Source organism: Coregonus lavaretus, assembly GCF_964263955.1.
Source record: "Coregonus lavaretus genome assembly, chromosome: 30".
In the NCBI taxonomy this organism is placed as follows: Eukaryota; Metazoa; Chordata; class Actinopteri; order Salmoniformes; family Salmonidae; genus Coregonus; species Coregonus lavaretus.
In genome coordinates this window covers 1,622,875-1,645,427 of record NC_140017.1, presented here as the reverse complement: position 1 = coordinate 1,645,427, position 22,553 = coordinate 1,622,875, and the positions used below count along the sequence as shown (strand labels likewise).

General features: G+C 41.7%; 1 protein-coding gene and 1 pseudogene across 2 annotated transcripts in view; one reads left to right on the top strand and one right to left on the bottom strand.

Moving 5' to 3' along the window:
* Positions 1-224: 224 nt before the first annotated feature.
* On the top strand, positions 225-1,599 carry LOC311105709 (annotated as a pseudogene). The gene is made up of 2 exons: positions 225-988; positions 1,510-1,599. The product of its transcript is annotated as an uncharacterized misc_RNA (transcript).
* A 1,470-nt stretch (positions 1,600-3,069) lies between these two features.
* The window catches only part of LOC311105679 (S-arrestin-like), a gene marked incomplete at both ends in the record, with an annotated part of 41,509 nt that continues 22,025 nt past the window's right edge, over positions 3,070-22,553 (bottom strand). The window contains 9 exons of the mRNA XM_084147896.1: positions 3,070-3,160; positions 6,172-6,228; positions 12,425-12,502; positions 12,629-12,766; positions 12,902-12,974; positions 13,053-13,137; positions 20,484-20,619; positions 21,523-21,590; positions 21,677-21,736. Coding sequence (XP_084004022.1) covers positions 3,070-3,160; positions 6,172-6,228; positions 12,425-12,502; positions 12,629-12,766; positions 12,902-12,974; positions 13,053-13,137; positions 20,484-20,619; positions 21,523-21,590; positions 21,677-21,736 — 786 coding nt within the window. The remainder of the gene's footprint in view (positions 3,161-6,171; positions 6,229-12,424; positions 12,503-12,628; positions 12,767-12,901; positions 12,975-13,052; positions 13,138-20,483; positions 20,620-21,522; positions 21,591-21,676; positions 21,737-22,553) is intronic.

Below are 22,553 nucleotides of genomic sequence, written 5' to 3'. Positions count from 1 at the left end.
GTAAAACCTTTGACATTTTTGCATGTTGCGTTTATATTTTTGTTCAGTGTAGTTCGATGATACTATGAAATGCTAAATGGATAGTCCACGCTCAAAACGAGTTCTAACATTATAAGAAGTTGCAAAACAACTTTTCAGCTACTGTATTGGACTCCCGTTGACTTCTAATGGTTCATGTTTCAGGTGACAAGGGTGACCATTGTCTTGATGGTCCAGCAGGAGAGATGGGGCCTAAGGGTGACGAGGGTCAGTGTCCAGCTACATGTGACTCTGCACAGGGACCCCCTGGTGAAGCTGGCCTGCCTGGACCTGCAGGAACCAGAGGGCTGCCCGGGGTAGGAGGGAAACTTGGGGCTAAGGGACCCAAGGGAGACGCTGGTGATATGGATGCGCCAGGCGCCCCTTCTCGCCAGGTACTGACGGCGAGAAGGGAGAGCAGGGGGTTGAGGGCGTGTGTAACTGCACAGATGAAGCCGATGGGCAGCAGGGACCCCAGGGAGAGAAGGGAGAGCAGGGTGAGGTGGGTCCTCAGGGAGAGCAGGGCATAGCCTGGGTGAAGGGAGACCAAGGAGAGATGGGTATGATGGGAATCCCAGGGCCTTGCTCCCCAACTATCTGCTCTGCTTTCTCTGCAGTGCTTAACACAAACTTCCCATCACCCAACATGCCCGTGCAGACTTCTCCCACATCCTCTACAACATGCAGGGCCACAATGACCTCATGACTGGCCTGTACACTGCCCCCGCTAACAGCACCTACATCTTCAGCTACCACCTGTCTGTCTTTGGGAGGGTGCTGAAGGTGGGGCTCTTCCACAACTTTGTGCTGGTGGTGAGAACCACTGAGCCAGCAGAGCTGGGCACCGCCTTGCACAGGCGACCACGTGTATATGATGGTGAAGGACACAATCACCAACGGGATGTACGCCAGCAATGAGACCAGCAGCACCTTCTCTGGCTACCTGCTCCACCCTGTTCATGGGCCGAGAGTTTGTAGTGCCAGTCGAGGGAGACTACACCTGGGGCAACATGGAGGGCCCTACCCCATAGATTACCATCCCTGCCTAACCCATATGAAAAAGTGCCAATAGTCTCATGAAAAGGCACCTAGCTGCTCGATCTACATATTTGTCTAACCTCTTACTGCCTTGGCCTCTCCAGCATAACATAAGCAGTTACTGTTGGAACTATATTTCAACTAAGCTCTCTGCTCCCCCTCAGTATTTTTGTTCTGCGCTTTGTGTTGTTCGTTGCTGTGTGTCGGCAGAATCAGCCATTCTGGAAAGTTTTGTTTTTATCAATGTGTGCAATTGAACAATTTCTAGAAACCCCCATGAAAAGAGAAACCACCTCCTTCAGAGGCCTCAATCACCCTCCTGGGAAATGTTTGTGTGCGTGGTAGTCTTATGCTAAAAATGTCATATTATATCAGTTTGCGTGTGGGTTTGTATGTGAGTGGATGTGTATTCTTCTTACAATTACTATTTTCCTTTGATTCTGAACATGTCAGTGTAAGCTGATCACAGCGGTCGCCGGGATACACCTTGTTACATCAGAGACCCAGTTCAAAGAGGCTCCCTCTCTGCCAAAGAACCACTGATGTAGCTATAGAAAGAGAAAGTACCATAGGTGTGTCTGTCTTTCAGTGCGGTGGAAGGATACGTGAGAAGGCACAGCCATGTAGCTACAGTAATGTGAGACAGAAAGGAAGAGGTCAGCTGTACTCAGCCTAAGTAGTAACTACAGTTGAAGTCGGAAGTTTCCATACACCTTAGCCAAACACATTTAAACTCTGTTTTTCACAATTCCTGACATTTAATCCTAGTACAAATTCCCTGTCTTAGCCCAGAATCATCATTTTATTTTAAGAATGTGAAATGTCAGAATAATAGTAGAGAGAATGATTTATTTCAGCTTTTTTTCTTTCATCACATTCCCAGTGGGTCAGAAGTTTACATACACTCAATTAGTATTTGGTAGCATTGCCTTTAAATTGTTTAACTTGGATCAAACGTTTCGGGTAGCCTTCCACAAGCTTCCCACAATAGGTTGGGTGAATTTTGGCCCATTCCTCCTGAAAGAGCTGGTGTAACTGAGTCAGGTTTGTAGGTCTCCTTGCACACACACGCTTTTTCAGTTCTGCCCACACATTTTCAATAGGATTGAGGTCAGGGCTTTGTGATGGCCACTCCAATACCTTGACTTTGTTGTCCTTAAGCCATTTTGCCACAACTTTGGAAGTATGCTTGGGGTCATTGTCCATTTGGAAGACCCATTTGCGACCAAGCTTTAACTTCCGGACTGATGTCTTGTGATGTTGCTTCAATATTAGGAAGGTGTTCCTAATGTTTGGTACACTCATTGTATTTCCTAACTTATTATAAAACAGGCTTTCTAAATGTGGCTTTTCATCTGTACTGAGCAGCGCCTTTGTAGACGACCCTAAGAACACAAACACTTAGAAAACAGTCCAACACCAAACCAGAGGTAAAATATCAGCTTGGCTGAACAAAATGTGTCTTCACACAACACTGAGTAGGGGTCTGAGGGCACACAGTGTGTTGTGAAACCTGTGAATGTATTGTAATGTTTTTTAAATTGTATGACTACCTTCATTTTGCTGGACCCCAGGAAGAGTAGCTGCTGCCTTGGCAGGAACTATTGGGCGTCCATAATAAATACAAATACACTGAAACATAACTATAAAGCATAGGCCTTGGGTCTGGATTTGTCTACCGGTATACTGAATGGCAATACCATGACATCTACAGTACCCTTATTTTATCTATGTATTTATTTGCCTTTATCTTACCAGGGAAGTCATTTAGAACACATCCCTTTTACAATAATGACCTGACTAATATGGAGCAATGAGTCGTGCAGCAAAACAGACAAGTGACGACGTTACATTAGCAGACAATTCTTAAAAGCTCTCTACAACATCTCGCCATTTGGTTATTCATGACCCTCAGCATTTCAAGCTGTGAAGTCCAGCTGATGTTATACATTAGGCCATGGCTGGACAGTGTGGCTGACCCACGCAAGAGCTCTGCCTCCTTGGACAGCCTGCTCATGCCTCGGTGGGTGACTCGTCATCATCAGGGATGATCCCTTTCAGGTAGACCCTCTTGAACTCCTCGAACACCATGTCATCGGACTCACTGCCACCGCAGCCATTGATTTGAAGAAATGGAGTAAGACAGGGGCACACACACACACACACAGAGTGAGAGAGAGAGAGAGAGAGAGAGAGAGAGAGAGAGAGAGAGAGAGAGAGAGAGAGAGAGAGAGAGAGAGAGAGAGAGAGAGAGACAGACAGGGACACAAGGAGACATAGACAAGACAACAGTATCAGTCCAAAGAGAAAGTCAGTCAGGTCTCTTTCTCTTGTATCTGTGATAACAGGTACAGTATCATATCCATCTCTGACAGTGTCAGATAACCTCACAGCTGCTACAGTTCATACCATGTGTTATCCACGTGAGGAAATAGGCAACTTTGATTGTAATTGGGGCCAAAATGTTTATGTAATCATTATGATGGGGCAGAAATATTCAGACCATGCACACACACAGCTACTGACACACACACACTACAGAGGGGTGGTTAGGCTCACTGCTGCAGGGTGAGTATGTGAGTATACACTTCATGACCAAAAGTATGTGGACACCTGCTCGTCAAACATCTCATTCCAAAATCATGGGCATTAATATGGAGTTGGTCCCCCCTTTGCTGCTACAACAGCCTCCACTCTTCTGGGAAGGCTTTCCACTAGATGTTGGAACATTGCTGCGGGGGCTTGCTTCCATTAAGCCACAAGAGCATTAGTGAGGTCGGGCACTGATGTTGGGTGATTAGGCCTGGCTCGCGGTCGGCGTTCCAATACATTTCAAAGGTGTTCAATGGGGTTGAGGTCAGGGCTCTGTGCAGGCCTGTCAAGTTCTTCCATACAGATCTCGACAAACCATTTCTGTATGGACCTCACTTTGTGCACGGGGGCATTGTCATGCTGAAACAGGAAAGGGCCTTCCCAAACTGTTGCCATCGTCTAGAATGTATGCTGTATGTACAGTGCATTCGGAAAGTATTCAGACCCCTTGACTACACACAATACCCCATAATGTCAAAGAGAAAAAATGTTTTTAGAAATGTTTGCAAATGTATTAGAAATAAAAAACAGAAATACCTTGTTTACATAAGTATTCAGACCCTTTGCTGTGAGACTCGAAATTGAGCTCAGGTGCTTCCTGTTTCCATTGATCATCCTTGATGTTTCTACAACTTGATTGGAATCCACCTGTGGCAAATTCAATTTATTGGACATGATTTGGAAAGGCACACACCTGCCTATATAAGGTCCCACAGTTGACAATGCATGTCAGAGCAAAAACCAAGCCATGAGGTCGAAGGAATTGTTCTGAGACAGAATTGTGTCGAGGTACAGATCTGGGGAAGGGTACAAAAACATTTCTGCAGCATTGAAGGTTCCCAAGAACACAGGGACCTCTATCATTCTTAAATGGAAGAAGTTTGGAACCACCGTCGGACTGCCAGATGGGGAAGCTTTACACCACTCTAGCCGACGCTTTGCATTGCGCATGGTGATCTTAGGCTAGTGTGCGGCTGCTCGGCCATGGAAACCCATTTCATGAAGCTCTCGACGAACAGTTCTTGTGCTGACGTTTCTTCCAGAAGCATTTTGGAACTTGGTAGTGAGTGTTGCAACCGAGGACAGATTTTTACGCGCCAAGTGCTTCTTGGCGATCCCTTTCTGTGAGCTTGTGTGGCCTACCACTTCGCAACTGAGCCGTTGTTGCTCCTAGACGTTTCCACTTCACAATAACAGCACTTACAGTTGATCAGGGCAGCTGTAGCAGGGCAGAAATTTGAACTGCCTTGTTGGAAAGGTGGCATCCTTTGACGGTGCCACGTTGAAACTCACTGAGCTCTTCCATTCTACTGCCAATGTTTGTCTATGGAGATTGCATGGCTGTGTGCTCGATTTTAAACACCTGTCTGCAACGAATGTGGCTGAAATAGAATCCACTCATTTGAAGGGGTGTCCACATACTTTGTATATGTAGTGTATGTGAATCTACCATTGCAAACCATTACTGACACGTCTCACCTCAGTCCTTACATAATCACCCTCTCTTGTACTGTATCTGTGTCAAAATCTAACATGCCCATAAATAGCGATGAGAATACAGTTTCGGAAAATTACAAATAGGACAAGGGAGGTTATAAAACTGGGCAGCGAAGCATTCAGTAACAGACACTATACTATTTTAATTCAGCCAAGTACTACTGGACTATGGGAACAGGGAGGACGCACAGTGAGAAGAAACAGAATGCTAAATAAAATGATCTAACACTGAATAATAGGTGCAGCAGGCAAAAGGAGGAATCACACCATAGAAATAGAATCTATAGAACGGACATCCACAGTCATGTCAACAATCCGTGATTGGTGGACTGGTGGCAATATTGAGTGTACCCATGCCAGGAAGTAAAATATGGACGTTCAGCATTACATTTTGTCTTTCTATTTCTATGGATCACACATGAAAAAACAGGGGTTGGCATGCAATGACATCACAACGAAACAACGGAAATAGAGCAGCTTACCCCTCCTTAACTGTATAATGTAAACAGATCCAGGTACGGGAAAGGGAATGGAAAGGAAGTGGTCATCATAAAAGGATAACATAAGAGAACGTCATCAGAAGAGATTGTGTCGTCTATATATAGGCCTAAATGTAATCTGGATGGAGGCGTATTAGGTATGTGCAGACATGACAAAGCTACCTCTAAGTTTGTCTACACAGCAGTGGGGTCACTGGGGTGGATTTAGCAATTAGAAGAATCAGCAATAAGACAAGCTGATTAAATACATTGGCCTCTGAACACAGCTTGTAACGGACTGCAAAATGTTCTAACAGCAGCTTGAGAGTGATAGAAAGGTGTACAGTAGACAGTTATTTAAAAGGCCTGTCCAGGGGAAAAACTCCCGGCCCTAGTCATTCATCAAGGGCTCAGAGAGGGAAAGCATGGAGGGTGATGAAGGGAGAGTGAAGTGTGGTGTAGGTGGAGAGCTTTGTGGAAGGACATAGTGGACATATTGGACATTGTGGACATAAAGAGGGAGGCTGGGGATTCAGAGGCCCTGAACTAACCTGGGTCAGGTTTAGGATGCATGAGCCGGAATGGAACCTCCACTGCAACCTCACTGGAACAAAAAAAATACATTCATAAAAGTGAAAATAGGTATGACAGACAAAATCACATTTTTATTTAGATGACTGAGTGACTGCACTATAAAAACAAAAACAACACGTAGTTGTTTCAACTCATTATTATTCAGTAACTGGTTCCACAATCTTTTTTTGTTTACTCAACTTTTCGGTCCAAGTTTTACCTGAAACTAAAAAGATTAACTGGCCAAATGTAGCTCCAACTTGAGAAAACTTTGACACAAATTCAGTCAATTTAAAATGATGTGTTTGTTCAACTTGTCTCATATGTTAATTAAATTATAAATTATTATTTGGGCATCTTAACTAAAGAAGGATTTGCAACTGGTTACACACAGTGCTTTTAACAAATGCTTTCAACTTACATATTTGACACAAGTTGACATACATGCATGTTCATTTATACAGTAATTATTATTCAAACATGTCCTCACCTGGGATTTGAACACACAACCTCTTGGTTCATGGTATTCCGATCTTCCTGCTATGCCACCATGTCTGTGTCAATTATCAGTTAATATGACTATTCTATCATCATTGATTTGATTTACTTATTTTATGTTTTTCTGTATAGTTCTCTAATGTTGCTGGGCAGTGGTGATTTCAGCATGTAAATCTTGGTGGGGCAAACTCAACCAATTTTTTTTTAGATGCATGCCAGCAAAGCCACTACACTACACAACACAACACTAAACAATACATTTATTGCACTATAAGGGTGACAAACGGTGCCCACAAACTGTTAGGGCCTACATAAAGCTGTCCCGACATCTGAGCTTTCCTTACCACTGCTACACCTGGCTATGAGCAGAGCCTCATCTGGCAGCGAAACAGTTAATTCAACCTCATTTACTGCCTTTTTAAAAACCATAGCTGATATGGCTGACTTGCTTAAATAAATATGGCTTCTACTGAATCCTTGTGGATTTCTGTAACTCGATAAGAACCGCATTCTCCTTCAATAATAACAAATCCCAACATTAGTTTTGACTTTTGAACCATACACAAACATTATTACATTTATGTTCAGTAAATTCATAATGTTTGCTCTTATATCATTAACAATTAGCTCTAAGTATAAGCAAGTGCAAGCAAACAATCTGCGAGGAGGTAGACCTATTCATTCAGCACTTTCGAAATGGACGCCAACAGAAATTCAGATAGATGTTAGTTCAGATAAATTCAGCAAGATGTTGAGGCCACCAGAGAGAGAGAGAGAGAGAGAGAGAGAGAGAGAGAGAGAGAGTGACACGGTTAGCCTACTATTTGAAGTATTTTATTAGGCCTATTTCGTCTAAAAAAGGAAGGAAAATATAATCACAAGCGCATTGCACAAACAAAACAACCTTCTCAATATCAACTGGAATTACGTGGGTCTATTACTGAACATTTTGTGGAAAGAAATATTTGAATGGGAAGAGACTGTCACTGGCAATGGTTACAGACCCAACAACATAATATAGTATCCCCTCCTCGTGGAGAAAAGCACATGAGCTAATTATAATACACAAAGTAAGCAAAACAATTAAATGAATCATTCCAACATTGCCTAAAATGATGAATAATATACTTATGAGATAGACCTATATAAGCAATATAACATAGTACAAACTATGGCATAACGGAACGATAAGCAGATAAGACGTAATTTTGATTAAGACAATAATAAGCGAGCTAAGACGGACATTGTCGATATGCCTATTTGTTCAGTACTTTTGAAATGGACACAACAGAATTCAGAACGTGGGCCGTTCTTACAGTATTCTCCCTGTACACCAAGTCAGAACCATAGGATAAATAACAGGGGCATATAAGCAAACAATGAAAGCTCTTACAATATTCAATGATGTAATTTCTCTAAAACAAATCACATTTTATTTGCCACATGCGTCGAATACAACAGGTGTAGACCTTACAGTGAAATGCTTACTTACAAGCCCTTAACCAACAATGCAGTTAAGAAAACATAGATAAGTTAAAATAATAATAATAATAATAATAATTAAAGAGCAGCAGTAAAATAAAATAACAGTAGGGAGGCTATATATTGCAAAAGTATTCATCCCCCTTGGCATTTTTCCTATTTTGTTGCATTACAACCTGTAATTTTAAATGGATTTTTATTTGGATTTCATGCAACGGACATACACAAAATAGTCAAAATTGGTGAAGTGGAATGAAATAAATAACTTGTTTAAAACATTTTGAAAAAATGAATAACGGGAAAGTGGTGCGTGCATATGTATTCACCCCCTTTGCTATGAAGCCCCTAAATAAGATCTGGTGCAACCAATTACCTTCAGAAGTCACATAATTAGTTAAATAAAGTCCACCTGTGTGCAATCTAAGTGTCACATGATCTGTCACATGATCTCAGTGTATATATACACCTGTTCTGAAAGGCCCCAGAGTCTGCAACACCATTAAGCAAGGGGCACCACCAAGCAAGCGGCACCATGAAGGCCAAGGAGCTCGCCAAACAGGTCAGGGACAAAGTTGTACAGATCAGGGTTGGGTTATAAAAAAATATAAGATTTACTATCAGGGCCCAGGTCTGACAGAAACTGTGCTCGGAAAAGAGACCCTTTATGACAGATGTTTTAAATCCTTAAACCCAGACTTGCACCACACATCCTTCCAAACCACTCATTTTCGATTTTGCGCTAAACCAGTAGATTATCGATGATGACTGCTTGTCTAGCTAGCTAGCTAAGATTTTGAAAGTATGATGTTGACATGATCAGTCCAATCAAAGCTATGGTTGATAAAACGTGATTTGACGTCATTTTATCTGTGGCTGACTACCTTGAGCCTTCTTGGACGGGCACTTCCACTGTAAATGTACGGCAGCACCCAAGGAGGCTTGAACTGCCTAGCTCTCCCTGTAGATTCTGCGGTGCCGTAATGTCCCCATGAGGGACAGAACTCTGAGCCAATCACGGAATAACTAGAGAAGATTGCCAATGCCTTCACGCTCTGTGCTTTCGCTGGCTGCCCCTCCTTCACAGAAAGTATTGAGCTAGGCTGAAACACCTGCACTTAGGTGCTGCCTTACTCAGAAAGAGACCATGTTTGTATGCAGCTTTATTAACTCAAGGATATTTGGGGGTTTTTCTCCATTGTTTGCAAACTGATATGTGGGCAGAGTAATATGCCCCACCTGCCCCGGGTCGCCACTGTTGCTGGGGCATATTACTCTGTTAATGTTACTCCTTAATCAAAATGATCAATCAAATAGTTTTTCTTGAGTGTACTATTAACAGTGCTGAGATTTACTTTGAAGTGCAAAGCGTAGCAATACAGGTGAAATCAGTTATGGACACAGACCTGGTAGTGCCGTTTATGGGGCTTCAGTCAGTGCCGTTTATGATGAGGGTGGACGATTTGTATTTTTTCATGAGCATGGCCTTATTTCTATTACTTGAAAAAGAATAGGAGAGCTGCACACTCTAGGAGCTCAGATGCAATCATTTATACCCTGATGAAGACCGCTTGTCTGTCGACACGTTGGTTATTAGGTTATTAAATTATTGCATCTGAGCTCCTAGAGTGTGCAGCTCTCCTTTTCTTTCTCAAGTGTTCTACTCCGTTAGCCAGCACCTGCTTAAATAGGTGTGCATTTATTTCGCCTCCTTATTTCTTTTACAGCATCTTGGATGACTCATTCATATTCCATTCACCCAGTTCAATGTAACATCGATAGGTTTAGGCTACTACATGATACTCTAATTTTCCCTATACCCATCATGAGGTTGATACAACCTAGCCTATGAATGAACGTTTACAACGTAGGTGCACACAGGTTGAGAGAAACATTTGAAGTGACACAGTGACAGACAGTGACACATTCAAAACCGCCTTGCACACTCTTACATTTACATTTTAGTCATTTAGCAGACGCTCTTATCCAGAGCGACTTACAGGAGCAATTAGGGTTAAGTGCCTTGCTCAAGGGCACATCGACATATTTTTCACCTAGTCAGCTCAGGGATTTGAACCACTTAACCACTAAGCTACCTGCCACTTTTGCCTGCATCTAGCTTATCTAGGGTGTAATCATTAGTCCAACAGTTGCAAATTGAGGTATGTTTATCCCCGTTTCGTTTACTTCCGTTTAAGAAACGTTTTTCTACAGAATCGATGGAATGAATACACCCCTGATCACGTGTAAACACAGTTCACTTTTATAGCCACATTGTATTCCTTCTCGCATCTATGCGTTCTCCTCCTCTCACCTTCTCTCTTCGTTTGGACTTCAATGCACAACACATCAGCTGCATGTGAACAGGCGAAAAAACCTTTCCAAGCCAAACCACGGCCTACATCGTTGTCCCCATATTAGCTAAAGTAACGTCCTAGTCAACATAGCTAATAGAACTAATGCGTTAGTAAACCCGCTACAATCATGCAGTAACATTACAGTGTATAGTATCCAGGCTCTGTCGTAGCCGGCCGCGACCGGGAGACCCATGGGGCGGCGCACAATTGGCCCAGCATTGTCCAGGGTAGTGGAGGGAATGACCGGCAGGGATGTAGCTCAGTTGGTAGAGCATGGCGTTTGCAACGCCAGGGTTGTGGGTTCGATTCCCACAGGGGGCCAGTATGAAAAATATAAATAATGTATGCACTCACTAACTGTAAGTCGCTCTGGATAAGAGCGTCTGCTAAATGACTAAAATGTAAATGTATAGTCAGTAAGCAGTTTAGCAGCTACACCAGCTGGCCCCGGTGGCAATAAAAAACGTACCTTGACTTGGAAGAGTTCCAGTGTCATTTTGGATAGTCATAGCCAGCTGGCTAACATAGCATCCCTCTGTTTGAGCCGGGTGATTGAGTAGGCTAAACTAGCCATCTGTATTTGCTAGCTAAGTAAGTGAAACTGAAAAATAAATGACAATCTCTCTCTTGCTTCTCATTCATTTTTGAAGAAATTAATTTGTTAAACTGTTCAACTATTGTTTATCTCTCTTTCAGTCAACTACTCACCACATTTTATGCACTGCAGTGCTAGCTAGCTGTAGCTTATACCTTCATTACTAGATTCATTCTCTGATCCTTTGATAGGGGGGACAACATGTCAGTTCATGCTGCAAGAGCTCTGATACGTTGGAGGACGTCCTCCGGAAGTTGTCATAATTACTGTGTAAGTCTATGGAAGGGGGTGAGAACCAAGTGCCTCCTAGGTTTTGTATTGAAGTCAATGTATTCCGAGGAGGACTGAAGCTAGCTGTCCTCCGGCCCTGTGTAGCTCAGTTGGTAGAGCATGGTGCTTGCAACGCCAGGGTTGTGGGTTCGATTCCCACGGGGGGCCAGTATGAAAACGTATGCACTCACTAACTGTAAGTCGCTCTGGATAAGAGCGTCTGCTAAATGACTCAAATGTAAAATGTACACCATGGCGCTACCCTAGAGAGTGCTGTTGAGTCTACTGTAGACCTTCATTGCAAAACAGTGTATTTTAATCAATTATTTGGTCACATGTGAATATATTTAGTATAGTTTTACAATTTTTATTTTTATGAAGTTGGAGGAGGATGGTCCACCCCTTCCTCCTCTGAAGAGCCTCCACTGGGTGGCATAGCAGGAAGATTAGAATGCTTTGAACCAAGAGGTTGTGAGTTCAAATCCCAGGTGAGGACATGTTGAATAATAATTACTGTACAAATGAACATGCACAATGTAATCATGTACGTCAAAGTGTGTCAAATATATAAGCTGAGAACATTGTATGTTAAAAGCACTGTGTGTAACTAGTTCCACAGGTAAGATGCCCAAATAATAATTTCTAGTTGAACAATCATTTTACGTTGACAGAATTTTTGCCTACATTTTCTCGTGTCGGAGGTAAGTTTGTGCCAAGAAAAAATGTTACGTTCCGGTAACACTTAGACCAAAAAAGTTGAATAAACTAAAAAAAAAGCCAGTGGAACCTGTTACTTAATAATATTTAGTTGAAAGAACTAGATTTGTTTTACAGTGTGACTGACTGACAAAAAAGAAAATGTGAAATTAGCCATACCTAGATCCCACCATCCTTTTGAGAATAGATCAGGAAATAAGGTGATTAAATGAAGATTAAATGAAGTAGTATTATTAAGAATACTTAACATAGGGGCTTAGTTATGGTGTATATATATGCTATGGCTAGCTATAGTAGATTCACATACTCACCCAGAAGCATTGAGCCTAACCACCACTTTGTAGGACACAAGCATACCCTGCACTTCCTTTAGGACTTCCTCCTTCACACTGCAGGCATGAGAGAGGAAGGGAGAGGGGGGGCAGGTCAGAATATTAGAGATCTTCTGCTGCCATCTTGTAAATGTAAACCAGTGTGAGATTTTTGAGCAGCAGAGTGTAGTGATGGTCACTCACATGCTCGAGGAAGCCAGATTGGTGTCCTCATGCTTCAGTTTCCCATCCAGAGCAATACCTCGTCTTTCCTTGTTAGCAGCCAATAGAGGAATGAGGGTGTACACCTTCTTCAGGGTTGTGCCAGAGGGCACTGAATCTCTGTGGGGAAACTTAAGAAGATTACTACGCTGCCTTACTTGTGATTCTACCATCTTCATGTTGCAACTTTTATTTGGACCAATAAAGAAAACAAATCATCAGCAATAAGAGATTGATTGATATATATATACTTACGAGCTCTCTTCTAGGGCAACTGCCCTAACATACTTGTCATTGGAATAAAGGACCACATTGGTCACCTGCTCCACTGTAGACACAAGCAGGCAGAATGAACATATAGGTCACGTCAAGTCACCACACCACCAAACAACAACAACATTCTCACCTGCAACAGTGATGTCTTTCAGTGATCTGCTGGAGCTGTTGTTGATGTTGACACTGACCTTGATTGGTTCACCATGGTAATATGTCTGCAGGGAGAGAGCGAAAAAGACAGAGGTGGGACTATTATTCGAGTCACAAGCAAATCTCAAGTCACAAGGTCCGAGTCTCACGTAGAGTCCCAAGTAGAACGGGTCAAGACACGAGTCAAATTCAAGTCATGCATTCTAAACCAAGTCAAGTTTCAAATCAAGTAAAAATAAAATCTATACATGCAGTGACTTGTTCAACTACAAATCTTTGTCTATTAATTGAGGCTACCAGGCAGTCCATTTCATTGTTTTGCCTACAACATATCTTTATTACCCTATGTAACTGTAAAATATGGACCTTGTCGTAAGGGCATTAAATCAGCAGAATGAAAGGCAGGTTGACGTGCTCAGAGTGTAGATTTATTGATAGGTCTTGGTGATCCAATGGTGAAAGCGCCATATCATACAAAATATACAAGTAGATTTACCAAATATACACGGGCAATAGCCCAAAAGAAATACCCTCTGTATCAGGTTTAACCTGTCCTATCTGAACTGACACTGGTAGAAGGAAATACTGTACAGAAACCAACTTGAATCTGTCTAACAGCAGCTCAAACAGGTAGGCCTACATAATATAAGCACTTGACCCCCAGGTCCATACAATTACCCAATTGCCAGTTACAACCAATAAACTGGTTCTACAATGCAAAAGGCAATTTCCACATCTATTGTTACTTACATTCGTCTTAATCAAATTAATGATTATTAATGATATTTCAACACCATGCATACATGGAACAATCATTTTCTCTTATTCAACGTTCGGACGCCAAAGCGTGGAGCGCAGGTCACGTAGCCTATTTCTATGCGCACTGAGGCGCGCGCGCTCCTATTACTCACAACAAAAATGACACGAGACATAGAGCACATGCAGTGTTCAAAACAACTGGAACTGTGAAAAATACAAGTTCAAATCATGACGTCAGTGATCTTCAGGTCGGAAAGTCAGAGCTCTAGAAAGAGGCCAGAGTTCCCGAGTTGGAATTCCGAGTTGGATGACCGTTCAAATCGATTTTTTTTCCCCAGTCGGAAGCTCGTTTTTTTCCCTAGTTCCCAGTTGTTTTGAACGCGGCAACAGACACGCGGAACTCCGACATAACACGGGAAATATGAACAAAGGACATTGAATGAAATAAACATAACTTCTACCTCATGAGTCTTGCGAACGTTCATATGTACTATAAACATCCCGCCCACTCAGAGCAGGGTAAGAAATGGTTGGCTATAAAATGAAAATGTATCGTTGGCCTATCAACATGAAACAAAAATGCCTACATGTTGCACTAAACGGTACAGGGATAGAATGATGAAACGCTAGCAATTATTGTACTATTAGATTTACCACATAGGGCCTATGCATTTAAACGTGTGAAAGGCAAATATTTCAGCAAAAAAAGCACTCCACTCCTATGGTGTGTCTTCGCCACTGTAATTATTAATTTTAACAACAAATTCCAAATGCAAGCTTCAGAAGTAAATGATCAATTTCAAGCAATTGTTACATACCAAAAGACCAGTATGCCTATGCTAGTAATTGTTGGTAAGCTTACAAAGTAAACAGTAAATATTCTTGATCAGCATTTTTTAAAAATCATTTATTTATTATGGCAATCCTCTATCCCTACAATTTGACCTTTGTGCTGCACCCGATCCTATAGCTGTACAGCAAATCAGCAATCTGTTAGCTAGCTCACTCGACCTGCGTTGATTGACAGTTTGCTGGTCCAATCAGAGTGCCAAGTGTGAGTTTCACTAGCCAATCTGTTGCAGTTTTTTTTTTTCACGGACCTCCTATGTTTTAATGGCTGTAATAGTAAAGACCATAGGAGCTTGTGAGTTTCAAGTTTGGGGAAGTTTACATTTTCTACCTATCTGCGTGCCAGTTATGGTTATTTTTATATGCACAGTTTCATTTCAATAGTGTTTTTGTTTCTCAAAATTGTATAACTTCCATCATCAACTAAGTAAAATACATAGGCCTAAAACAGTAGAAAATATCCGGATAAATTCTGGTTCTTTCAATCACAATCTATCTACTCCGCCTGTCTGCCTCCCTTTCTATCTGTCTTGACTTGAGCTATTGCTAGTGAAGTGCAACATTGTATCAAATCATCACTTGGTCCGGCCCAACACTGTCTCTAGCGAACTTGCAACATTGTATCAACCAGCCTATTCTGGGCCCTCAGTTTACTGCGCCAGTGAGCTCCGAACAGAAAGCTGTTTTTTATTACGTTTCCACTGGATATATGGGATCATCAGATCATGATATTTTGCTCTTTCACACGGCTTGGTGATTATTTGAGGCTGGGAGTGTTGGAAAGATTTTTCAAATACTGAGGAATTATCATTGGCAATGGATGTTAAAAACCAGACTTTGTTGACTTGTGTCAGGCGCAGAAAAACATTTGTGGTGTATGTGGTGAGTTAAAACAATCAGAAAATCAAACTTTGCCAAATGGGCACTTTCCTACGTAATGTATGCAAATTATACTCAAGACACATTATCTAAACACATATTTTAGACGCTTTTCACTGACAGACGCAACTCAATCAGCTAGACCTATTGCCACGCGCACTACCCAAATCGTGGGTTGCCCAAACACACTGGTGATTTGAAACAATACAGAACATGAAAATAAATAAAAACTAATGATCCTCTGTGGCTAAGTCATGCTCCCTGGTGAAGTATTTTGAAGTATTTTATTTAGACAGGAGTAACTATATAATTTTGGCAAAACATACATTTACTTTAGGGCAATGCAGCATCCTAACAGTACACTGTGCACCCGCCAACTTTCCTTTCCAATTCGGAAGAGGCTGAAACCAGAAATCTGTATATAATGACGAGATCCTCATGTCTCCGCCCTAACAATGGAAGTCTTTGTCCCAAAGGCGAGAAGGCAGGCGACAAGCTTAGGTCTGCATATTATTCCCATAAAAACGCATTGGGCTTATACTGGACAGAATTTGGCAAGAGTGACACCTCTCGCTATTATATCACAGAAGAAAGCATCCGAGCTATAAAATATACAGACCACAAATTCCAATTGGCTATACTTAATCTCTTTAACATCATCCTCAGCTCTGGCATCTTCTAATATTTGGAACCAAGGACTGATCACCCCAATCCACAAAAGTGGAGACAAATTTGACCCCAATAACTACCGTGGGATATGCGTCAACAGCAACCTTGGGAAAATCCTCTCGTACATTTCCTCAGTGAAAACAATGTACTGAGCAAATTGGCTTTTTACCAAATTACCGTACGACAGATCACGTATTCACCTTGCACACCCTAATTGACAAACAAACAAAACAAAACAAAGGCAAAGTCTTCTCATGCTTTGTTTATTTTTCAAAAAAGCTTTTGACTCAATTTGGCATGAGGGTCTGCTATACAAATTGATGGAAAGCGGTGTTGAGGGAAGAACATACGACATTATAAAGTCCATGTGCACAAACAAGTGTGCAGTTAAAATTGGCAAAAAAAACATTTCTTTCCACAGGGCCGTGGGGTGAGACAGGGATGCAGCTTGAGCCCCACCCTCTTATATATATATATATATATATATATATATCTCAACAAATTGGTGAGGGCACTAGAACAGTCTGCAGCACCCGGACTCACCCTACTAGAATCTAAAGTCAAATGTCTATTGTTTGCTGATGACCCGGTGCTTCTGTCCCCAACCAAGGAGGGCCTACAGCAGAACCTATATCTTCAGCACAGATTCTGTCAGACCTGGGCCCTGATCGTAAATCTCATTAAGACAAAATTAATGGTGTTCCAAAAAAGGTCCAGTTGTCAGGACCACAAATAGAAATTCCATCTAGCCACCGTTGCCCTAGAGCACACAAAACTACACATACCTCGGCCTAAACATCAACGCCACAGGCAACTTCCACAAAGCTGTGAACGATCTGAGAGAAAAGGCAAGAAGGGCCTTCTACGCCATCAAAAGGAACATAACATTTGACATCCCAATTAGGATCTGGCAAAAAATACTTGAATCAGTTTAAGAACCCATTATCTTTATGGTTGTGAGGTCTGGGGTCCGCTCACCAACCAAGTACTCACAAAATGGGACAAACACCAAATTGAGACTCTGCATGCAGAATTCTGCAAAAACATCCTCCGTGAACAACGTAAAACACCAAATAATACATGCAGAGCAGAATTAGGCTGATACCTGGTAATTATCAAAATCCAGAAAAGAGCTGTTAAATTCTACAAACACCTTTAAAAGGAAGCGATTCCCAAACCTTCCATAACAAAGCCATCCCCTAAATACCACAGTGTGAAATACCACAGTGTGCCATAACAGCAGCAAGATTTGTGACCTGTTGCCACAAGAAAAGGGCAACCAGTGAAGAACAAACACCATTGTAAATACAACCCATATTTATGTTTCTTTATTTTCCCTTTTGCACTTTAACTATTTGCACATCGTTATAACACTATACAGTGCATTCAAAGTATTCAGACCCCTTGACATTTTCCACATTTTGTTACGTTACAGCCTTATTCTAAAATGGATTAAATAGTTTTTTTCCCCCTCATCAATCTACACATAATACCCCAAAATGACAAAGCAAAAACGGGTTTTTAGAAATATTTGCAAAAAAAACTAACGGAAATGTTACATTTACATAAGTATTCAGACCCTTTACTCAGTACTTTGTTGAAGCACCTTTGGCAGCAATTACAGCCTCGAGTCTTCTTGGGTATGACGCTACAAGCTTGGCACACCTGTATTTGGGGAGTTTCTCTCATTCTTCTCTGCAAATCCTCTCAAGCTCTGTCAGGTTGGATGGGGAGCGTCGCTGCACAGCTATTTGCAGGTCTCTCCAGAGATGTTCAATCGGGTTCAAGTCCGGGCTCTGGCTGGGCCACTCAAGGACATTCAAAGACTTGTCCCGAAGCTACTCCTGCATTGTCTTGGCTGTGTGCTTAGGGTCGTTGTCCTGTTGGAAGGTGAACCTTCGCCCCAGCCTGAAGTCCTGAGCGCTCAAGGATCTCTCTGTACTTTGCTCTGTTCATCTTTCCCTCTATCCTGACTAGTCTCCCAGTCCCTGCTGCTGAAAAACATCCCCACAGCATGATGCTGCCACCACCATGTTTCACCGTAGGTATGGTGCCAGGTTTCCTCCAGACATGATGCTTGGCATTCAGGCCAAAGAGTTCAATCTTGGTTTCATCAGACCAGAGAATCTTGTTTCTGATGGTTTGATTCCTTTAGGTGTCTTTTGGCAATCTCCAAGCAGGCTGACATGTGCCTTTTACTGAGTGGCTTCCGTCTGGCCACTCTACCGTAAAGGCCGGATTGGTGGAGTGCTGCAGAGATGGTTGTCCTTCTGGAAGGTTCTCCCATCTCCACAAAGGAACTCTGGAGCTCTGTCAGAGTGACCATCAGATTCTTGGTCACCTCCCTGACCAAGGCCCTTCTCCCCCGATTGGTCAGTTTGGCCGGGCAGCCAGATCTAGGAAGAGTCTGTGGTTCCAAACTTCTTCCATTTAATAATGATGGAGGTCACTGTGTTCTTGGGGACCTTCAATGCTGCAGAAATGTTTTGTAACCTTCCCCAGATATGTGCCTCGACACAATCCTGTCTCGGAGCTCTACGGACAATTTTTTCAACCTCATGGCTTGGTTTTTGCTCTGACATGCACTGTCAAATGTGTGACCTTATATAGACCGGTGTGTGCCTTTCCTAATCATGTCCAATCAATTGAATTTTCCTCAGGGGGACTCCAATCAAGTGTGCAGTTTTTGTGACTGCACATGAAGAAACTTTCAAAGTTCTTGAAATGTTCTGTATTGACTGACCTTCATGTCTTAAAGTAATGATGGACTGTCGTTTCTCTTTGCTTATTTGAGCTGTTCTTGTCATGATATGGACTTGTTTTTTTACCAAATAGGGCTATCTTCGGTATACCCCCCCCCCCCCCCCCCTACCTTGTCACAACACAACTGATTGGCTCAAACGCATTAAGAAGGAAAGAAATTCCACAAATTAACTTTTAAGAAGGCACACCTGTTAATTGAAATGCATTCCAGGTGACTACCTCATGAAGCTGGTTGAGAGAATGCCAAGAGTGTGCAAAGATTTTATCAAGGCAAAAGGTGGCTATTTGAAGAATCTCAAATATAAAATATATTTTGATTTGTTTAACACTTTTTTGGTTACTACATGATTACATGTGTTATTTCATAGTTTTGAGGTCTTTACTATTATTCAACAATGTAAAAAATTGTAAGAATAAAGAAAAACCCTCGAATTAGTAGGTGTCCCAACTTTTGACTGGTAATGTATGTGTGTGTGTGTGTGTGTGTGTGTGTGTATATATATATATATATATATATATATATATATATTAAAATGAATCAATACAGGAATGAGATCTGTATGTTAAAATATTAACGTTTTACATTTTAGGCATTTAGCAGATGCTTTTATCCAGAGCGACTTACAGTTAGTCCATTCATCTTAAGCTCGCTAGGTGTGACAACCACAGATCACAGTCAAATATACAGGATATTATCATTCCATTCCAGCTAAACCAGGGGTGGACAATAATTTCGGCTCAAGGGCCACATTGGGATTTCAAAATTCATCGGAGGCCCGCACAGATGTTTTTCAGGACCGATTTGATAATCAAAAGCAATTTGCGGGCCAGAAAAAGGTCAGTTATTTGAAAACATATAGGTCCATTATCATTTCTACATTCTTTTTATCTAGTTTTTGACGTTCAAGCCCCCCCCCCCCCCAAAAAAAAAATAAAACAATTGGGTATGTTGACCACCCCTTAGCTAAGTTTAACAATGGCTATAGCGTTTTGCAACAAAACCCATTTTCAAATCAACAAAAAAATGTCACATGCGCCAGAAACAACCTTACCGTGAAATGCTTACTTACAAGCACTTAACCAACAATGCATTTTTAAGAAAAATAAGAGTTAAGAAAATATTTACTAAATAAATGAAAGTAAAAAGAAAGTAACACAATAGAATAACATTAACGTGGCTATATACAGGGGGTACCGGTACCGAGTCAATGTGCGGCGTTAGTCGAGGTAATTTAGGTAATATGTACATGATTTCATTAAAAATCAGAGAAAGTAATATTTTAAACTCACATGTAGGTACCTATAAGCAATCATTTCTGATGAAAAAACAAGTGTGAAAGTTGGTGGATATAAAACTTTGGAACTAAACACTTCATTTTAAACCTTGCAGGGCTGCTGTCACTCTGCTATGTTCAAAGGTTTGTCTCCTACAATTCTAGCCCATGGTGAGGAACTGAAGCTGACTCACTGGTTTCTCTGAAGGACAACTCACCTCTTTCTCCAGGCTGACCTGCATGTGCAGAGGTTTGTCCGACATGAGGAACTCACAGGTGGTCTCTGAGGACGGGACGGTCTTACTATCCTCCGGAGCGTACTGGATCTTACGGATGGCCAGACGCACGGAGCTCCTGTGGGAGACCGAGAGCAACGGTCAGTAACCTGGTGGCTTGATGAAGAACTGTCATGCAGGACAACACTTGATTCTGAAATGCAATGACTTGGACCTGTAGTGCAGTAAACCAGAACACACACATATTCAGAGCAACTAAAGACAATATAGTATATGAATTGGGACTGGTGGAACTACAGTACCAGTCAAAAGTTTGGACACATCTACTCATTCCAGGGTTTTTCTTTATTTTTACTATTTTCTACATTGTAGAATAATAGTGAAGACTTCAAAACTATGAAATAACACATATGTAATCATGTAGTAACCAAAAAAGTATTAAACAAATCAAAATATATGTTATATTTGAGATTCTTCAAATAGCCACCCTTTGCCATCAAGCTCTATAATGAAACTGGCTCTCATGAGGATCACCACAGGAATGGAAGACCCAGAGATACCTCTGCTGCAGATGATAACTTCATTAGAGTTACCAGCCTCAGAAATTGCAGCCCAAATAAATGCTTCAGAGTTCAAGTAACAGACGTATCTCAACATCAACTGTTAAGAAGGGACTGTGTGAATCAGGCCTTCATGATCGAATTGCTGCAAAGAAACCACTACTAAAGGACACCAATAAAAAGAAGAGACCTGCTTGGGCCAAGAAACACGAGCAATGGACATTAGACCGGTGGAAATTTGTCCTTTGGTCTGGACCCCAAAATTGAGATTTTTGGTTCCAACCGCCATGGCTTTGTGAGACCCGGTGTGGGTGAACGGATGATCTCCGCATGTGTATTTCCTACTGTAAAGCATGGAGTGTGTCAACCTTTGACTGGTAGTGTACATTACACTTCAACAGCATCCAGAAGTGGACTGTACTTTGGTTGGTGTCTCTAGTTGTTTGTGAGTCTGAATTTACCGCTTTTCGATTTTCTCGTCTTGGTTCTCAGCACAGAAAGCCTTTACTTCGAACTCGACTGCGCAGCGCTGTGAACAGAGAGGTTGAGAATTTAGAATACCGTACTGCCAACATGAATTCTGTTACAAAGGCTGCTGCTGGCTGTGTTACTCACCTTGCCCACATCGGATGGAGCCGGCTGCAGACACACAGAGCACGGCAGGTTGTCTGGGAACTGAAAGACACAGAACACATCAGCCTGTCAACTTCGTGTCACACCCACTACTGTCAGTCTGTTAGTGTCATATCCACTACTTCAATGTACTATCTTAATTTGATAACTCTGCTAGAGCAGAGAATTTTCCTGCACAGCAGGACATGCAAATTGTAGTGTATTAGAGGTTTAGAAAGCTTCTAAAGCTTGTAATTTCCACTTTTAAATGTCATACTTGATTTATCCTAACAAAAATTTCACTTAATTATAATCCACATAATAATTCACATTTCCTGTTGCTGCAGGATTATTTTCCTGCTGTGAGAAACTGGTCAAATTAAGATAGTACATGCCGTATGTACAATTGTTAGTCTGTTACAATGTTTCATCCACTACTTGCTACAGTTTATTGTAATCTTCCTTATTAGAATTTTTTCCTGAGCATGTGACCTGACCAGGAAAAACTCTAGAGCTGTGTTCAAATACCCATACTAACATACTGTATGCTTAATGAGTACATACTACATACTATTAGTTAATTTTAGTATACTGTAAACGAACGATATCATTTCAGTTGAGCATACTAGCGCTTCGCCTGTCTACCGGAAGTTGATGCTGTTGCTATGCAACCTCTTGCTAGCTTGTTAGCATAACAATTTACTAGCTAGACTTCGGGTGTGTTCGTAAATTCAATCTGGAGTGCCAGAGTGTGCTCTGGGCGTTCGTAAATTCAGAGCGTGACGCTCTGGCCTAGGAGTTGGGTTGATCCGAGTGTTTTGACCTCTCAACGGCAGTCAAGCACCCAAGCTAAATGGCTAACTTGCTAGCTACTTCCAGA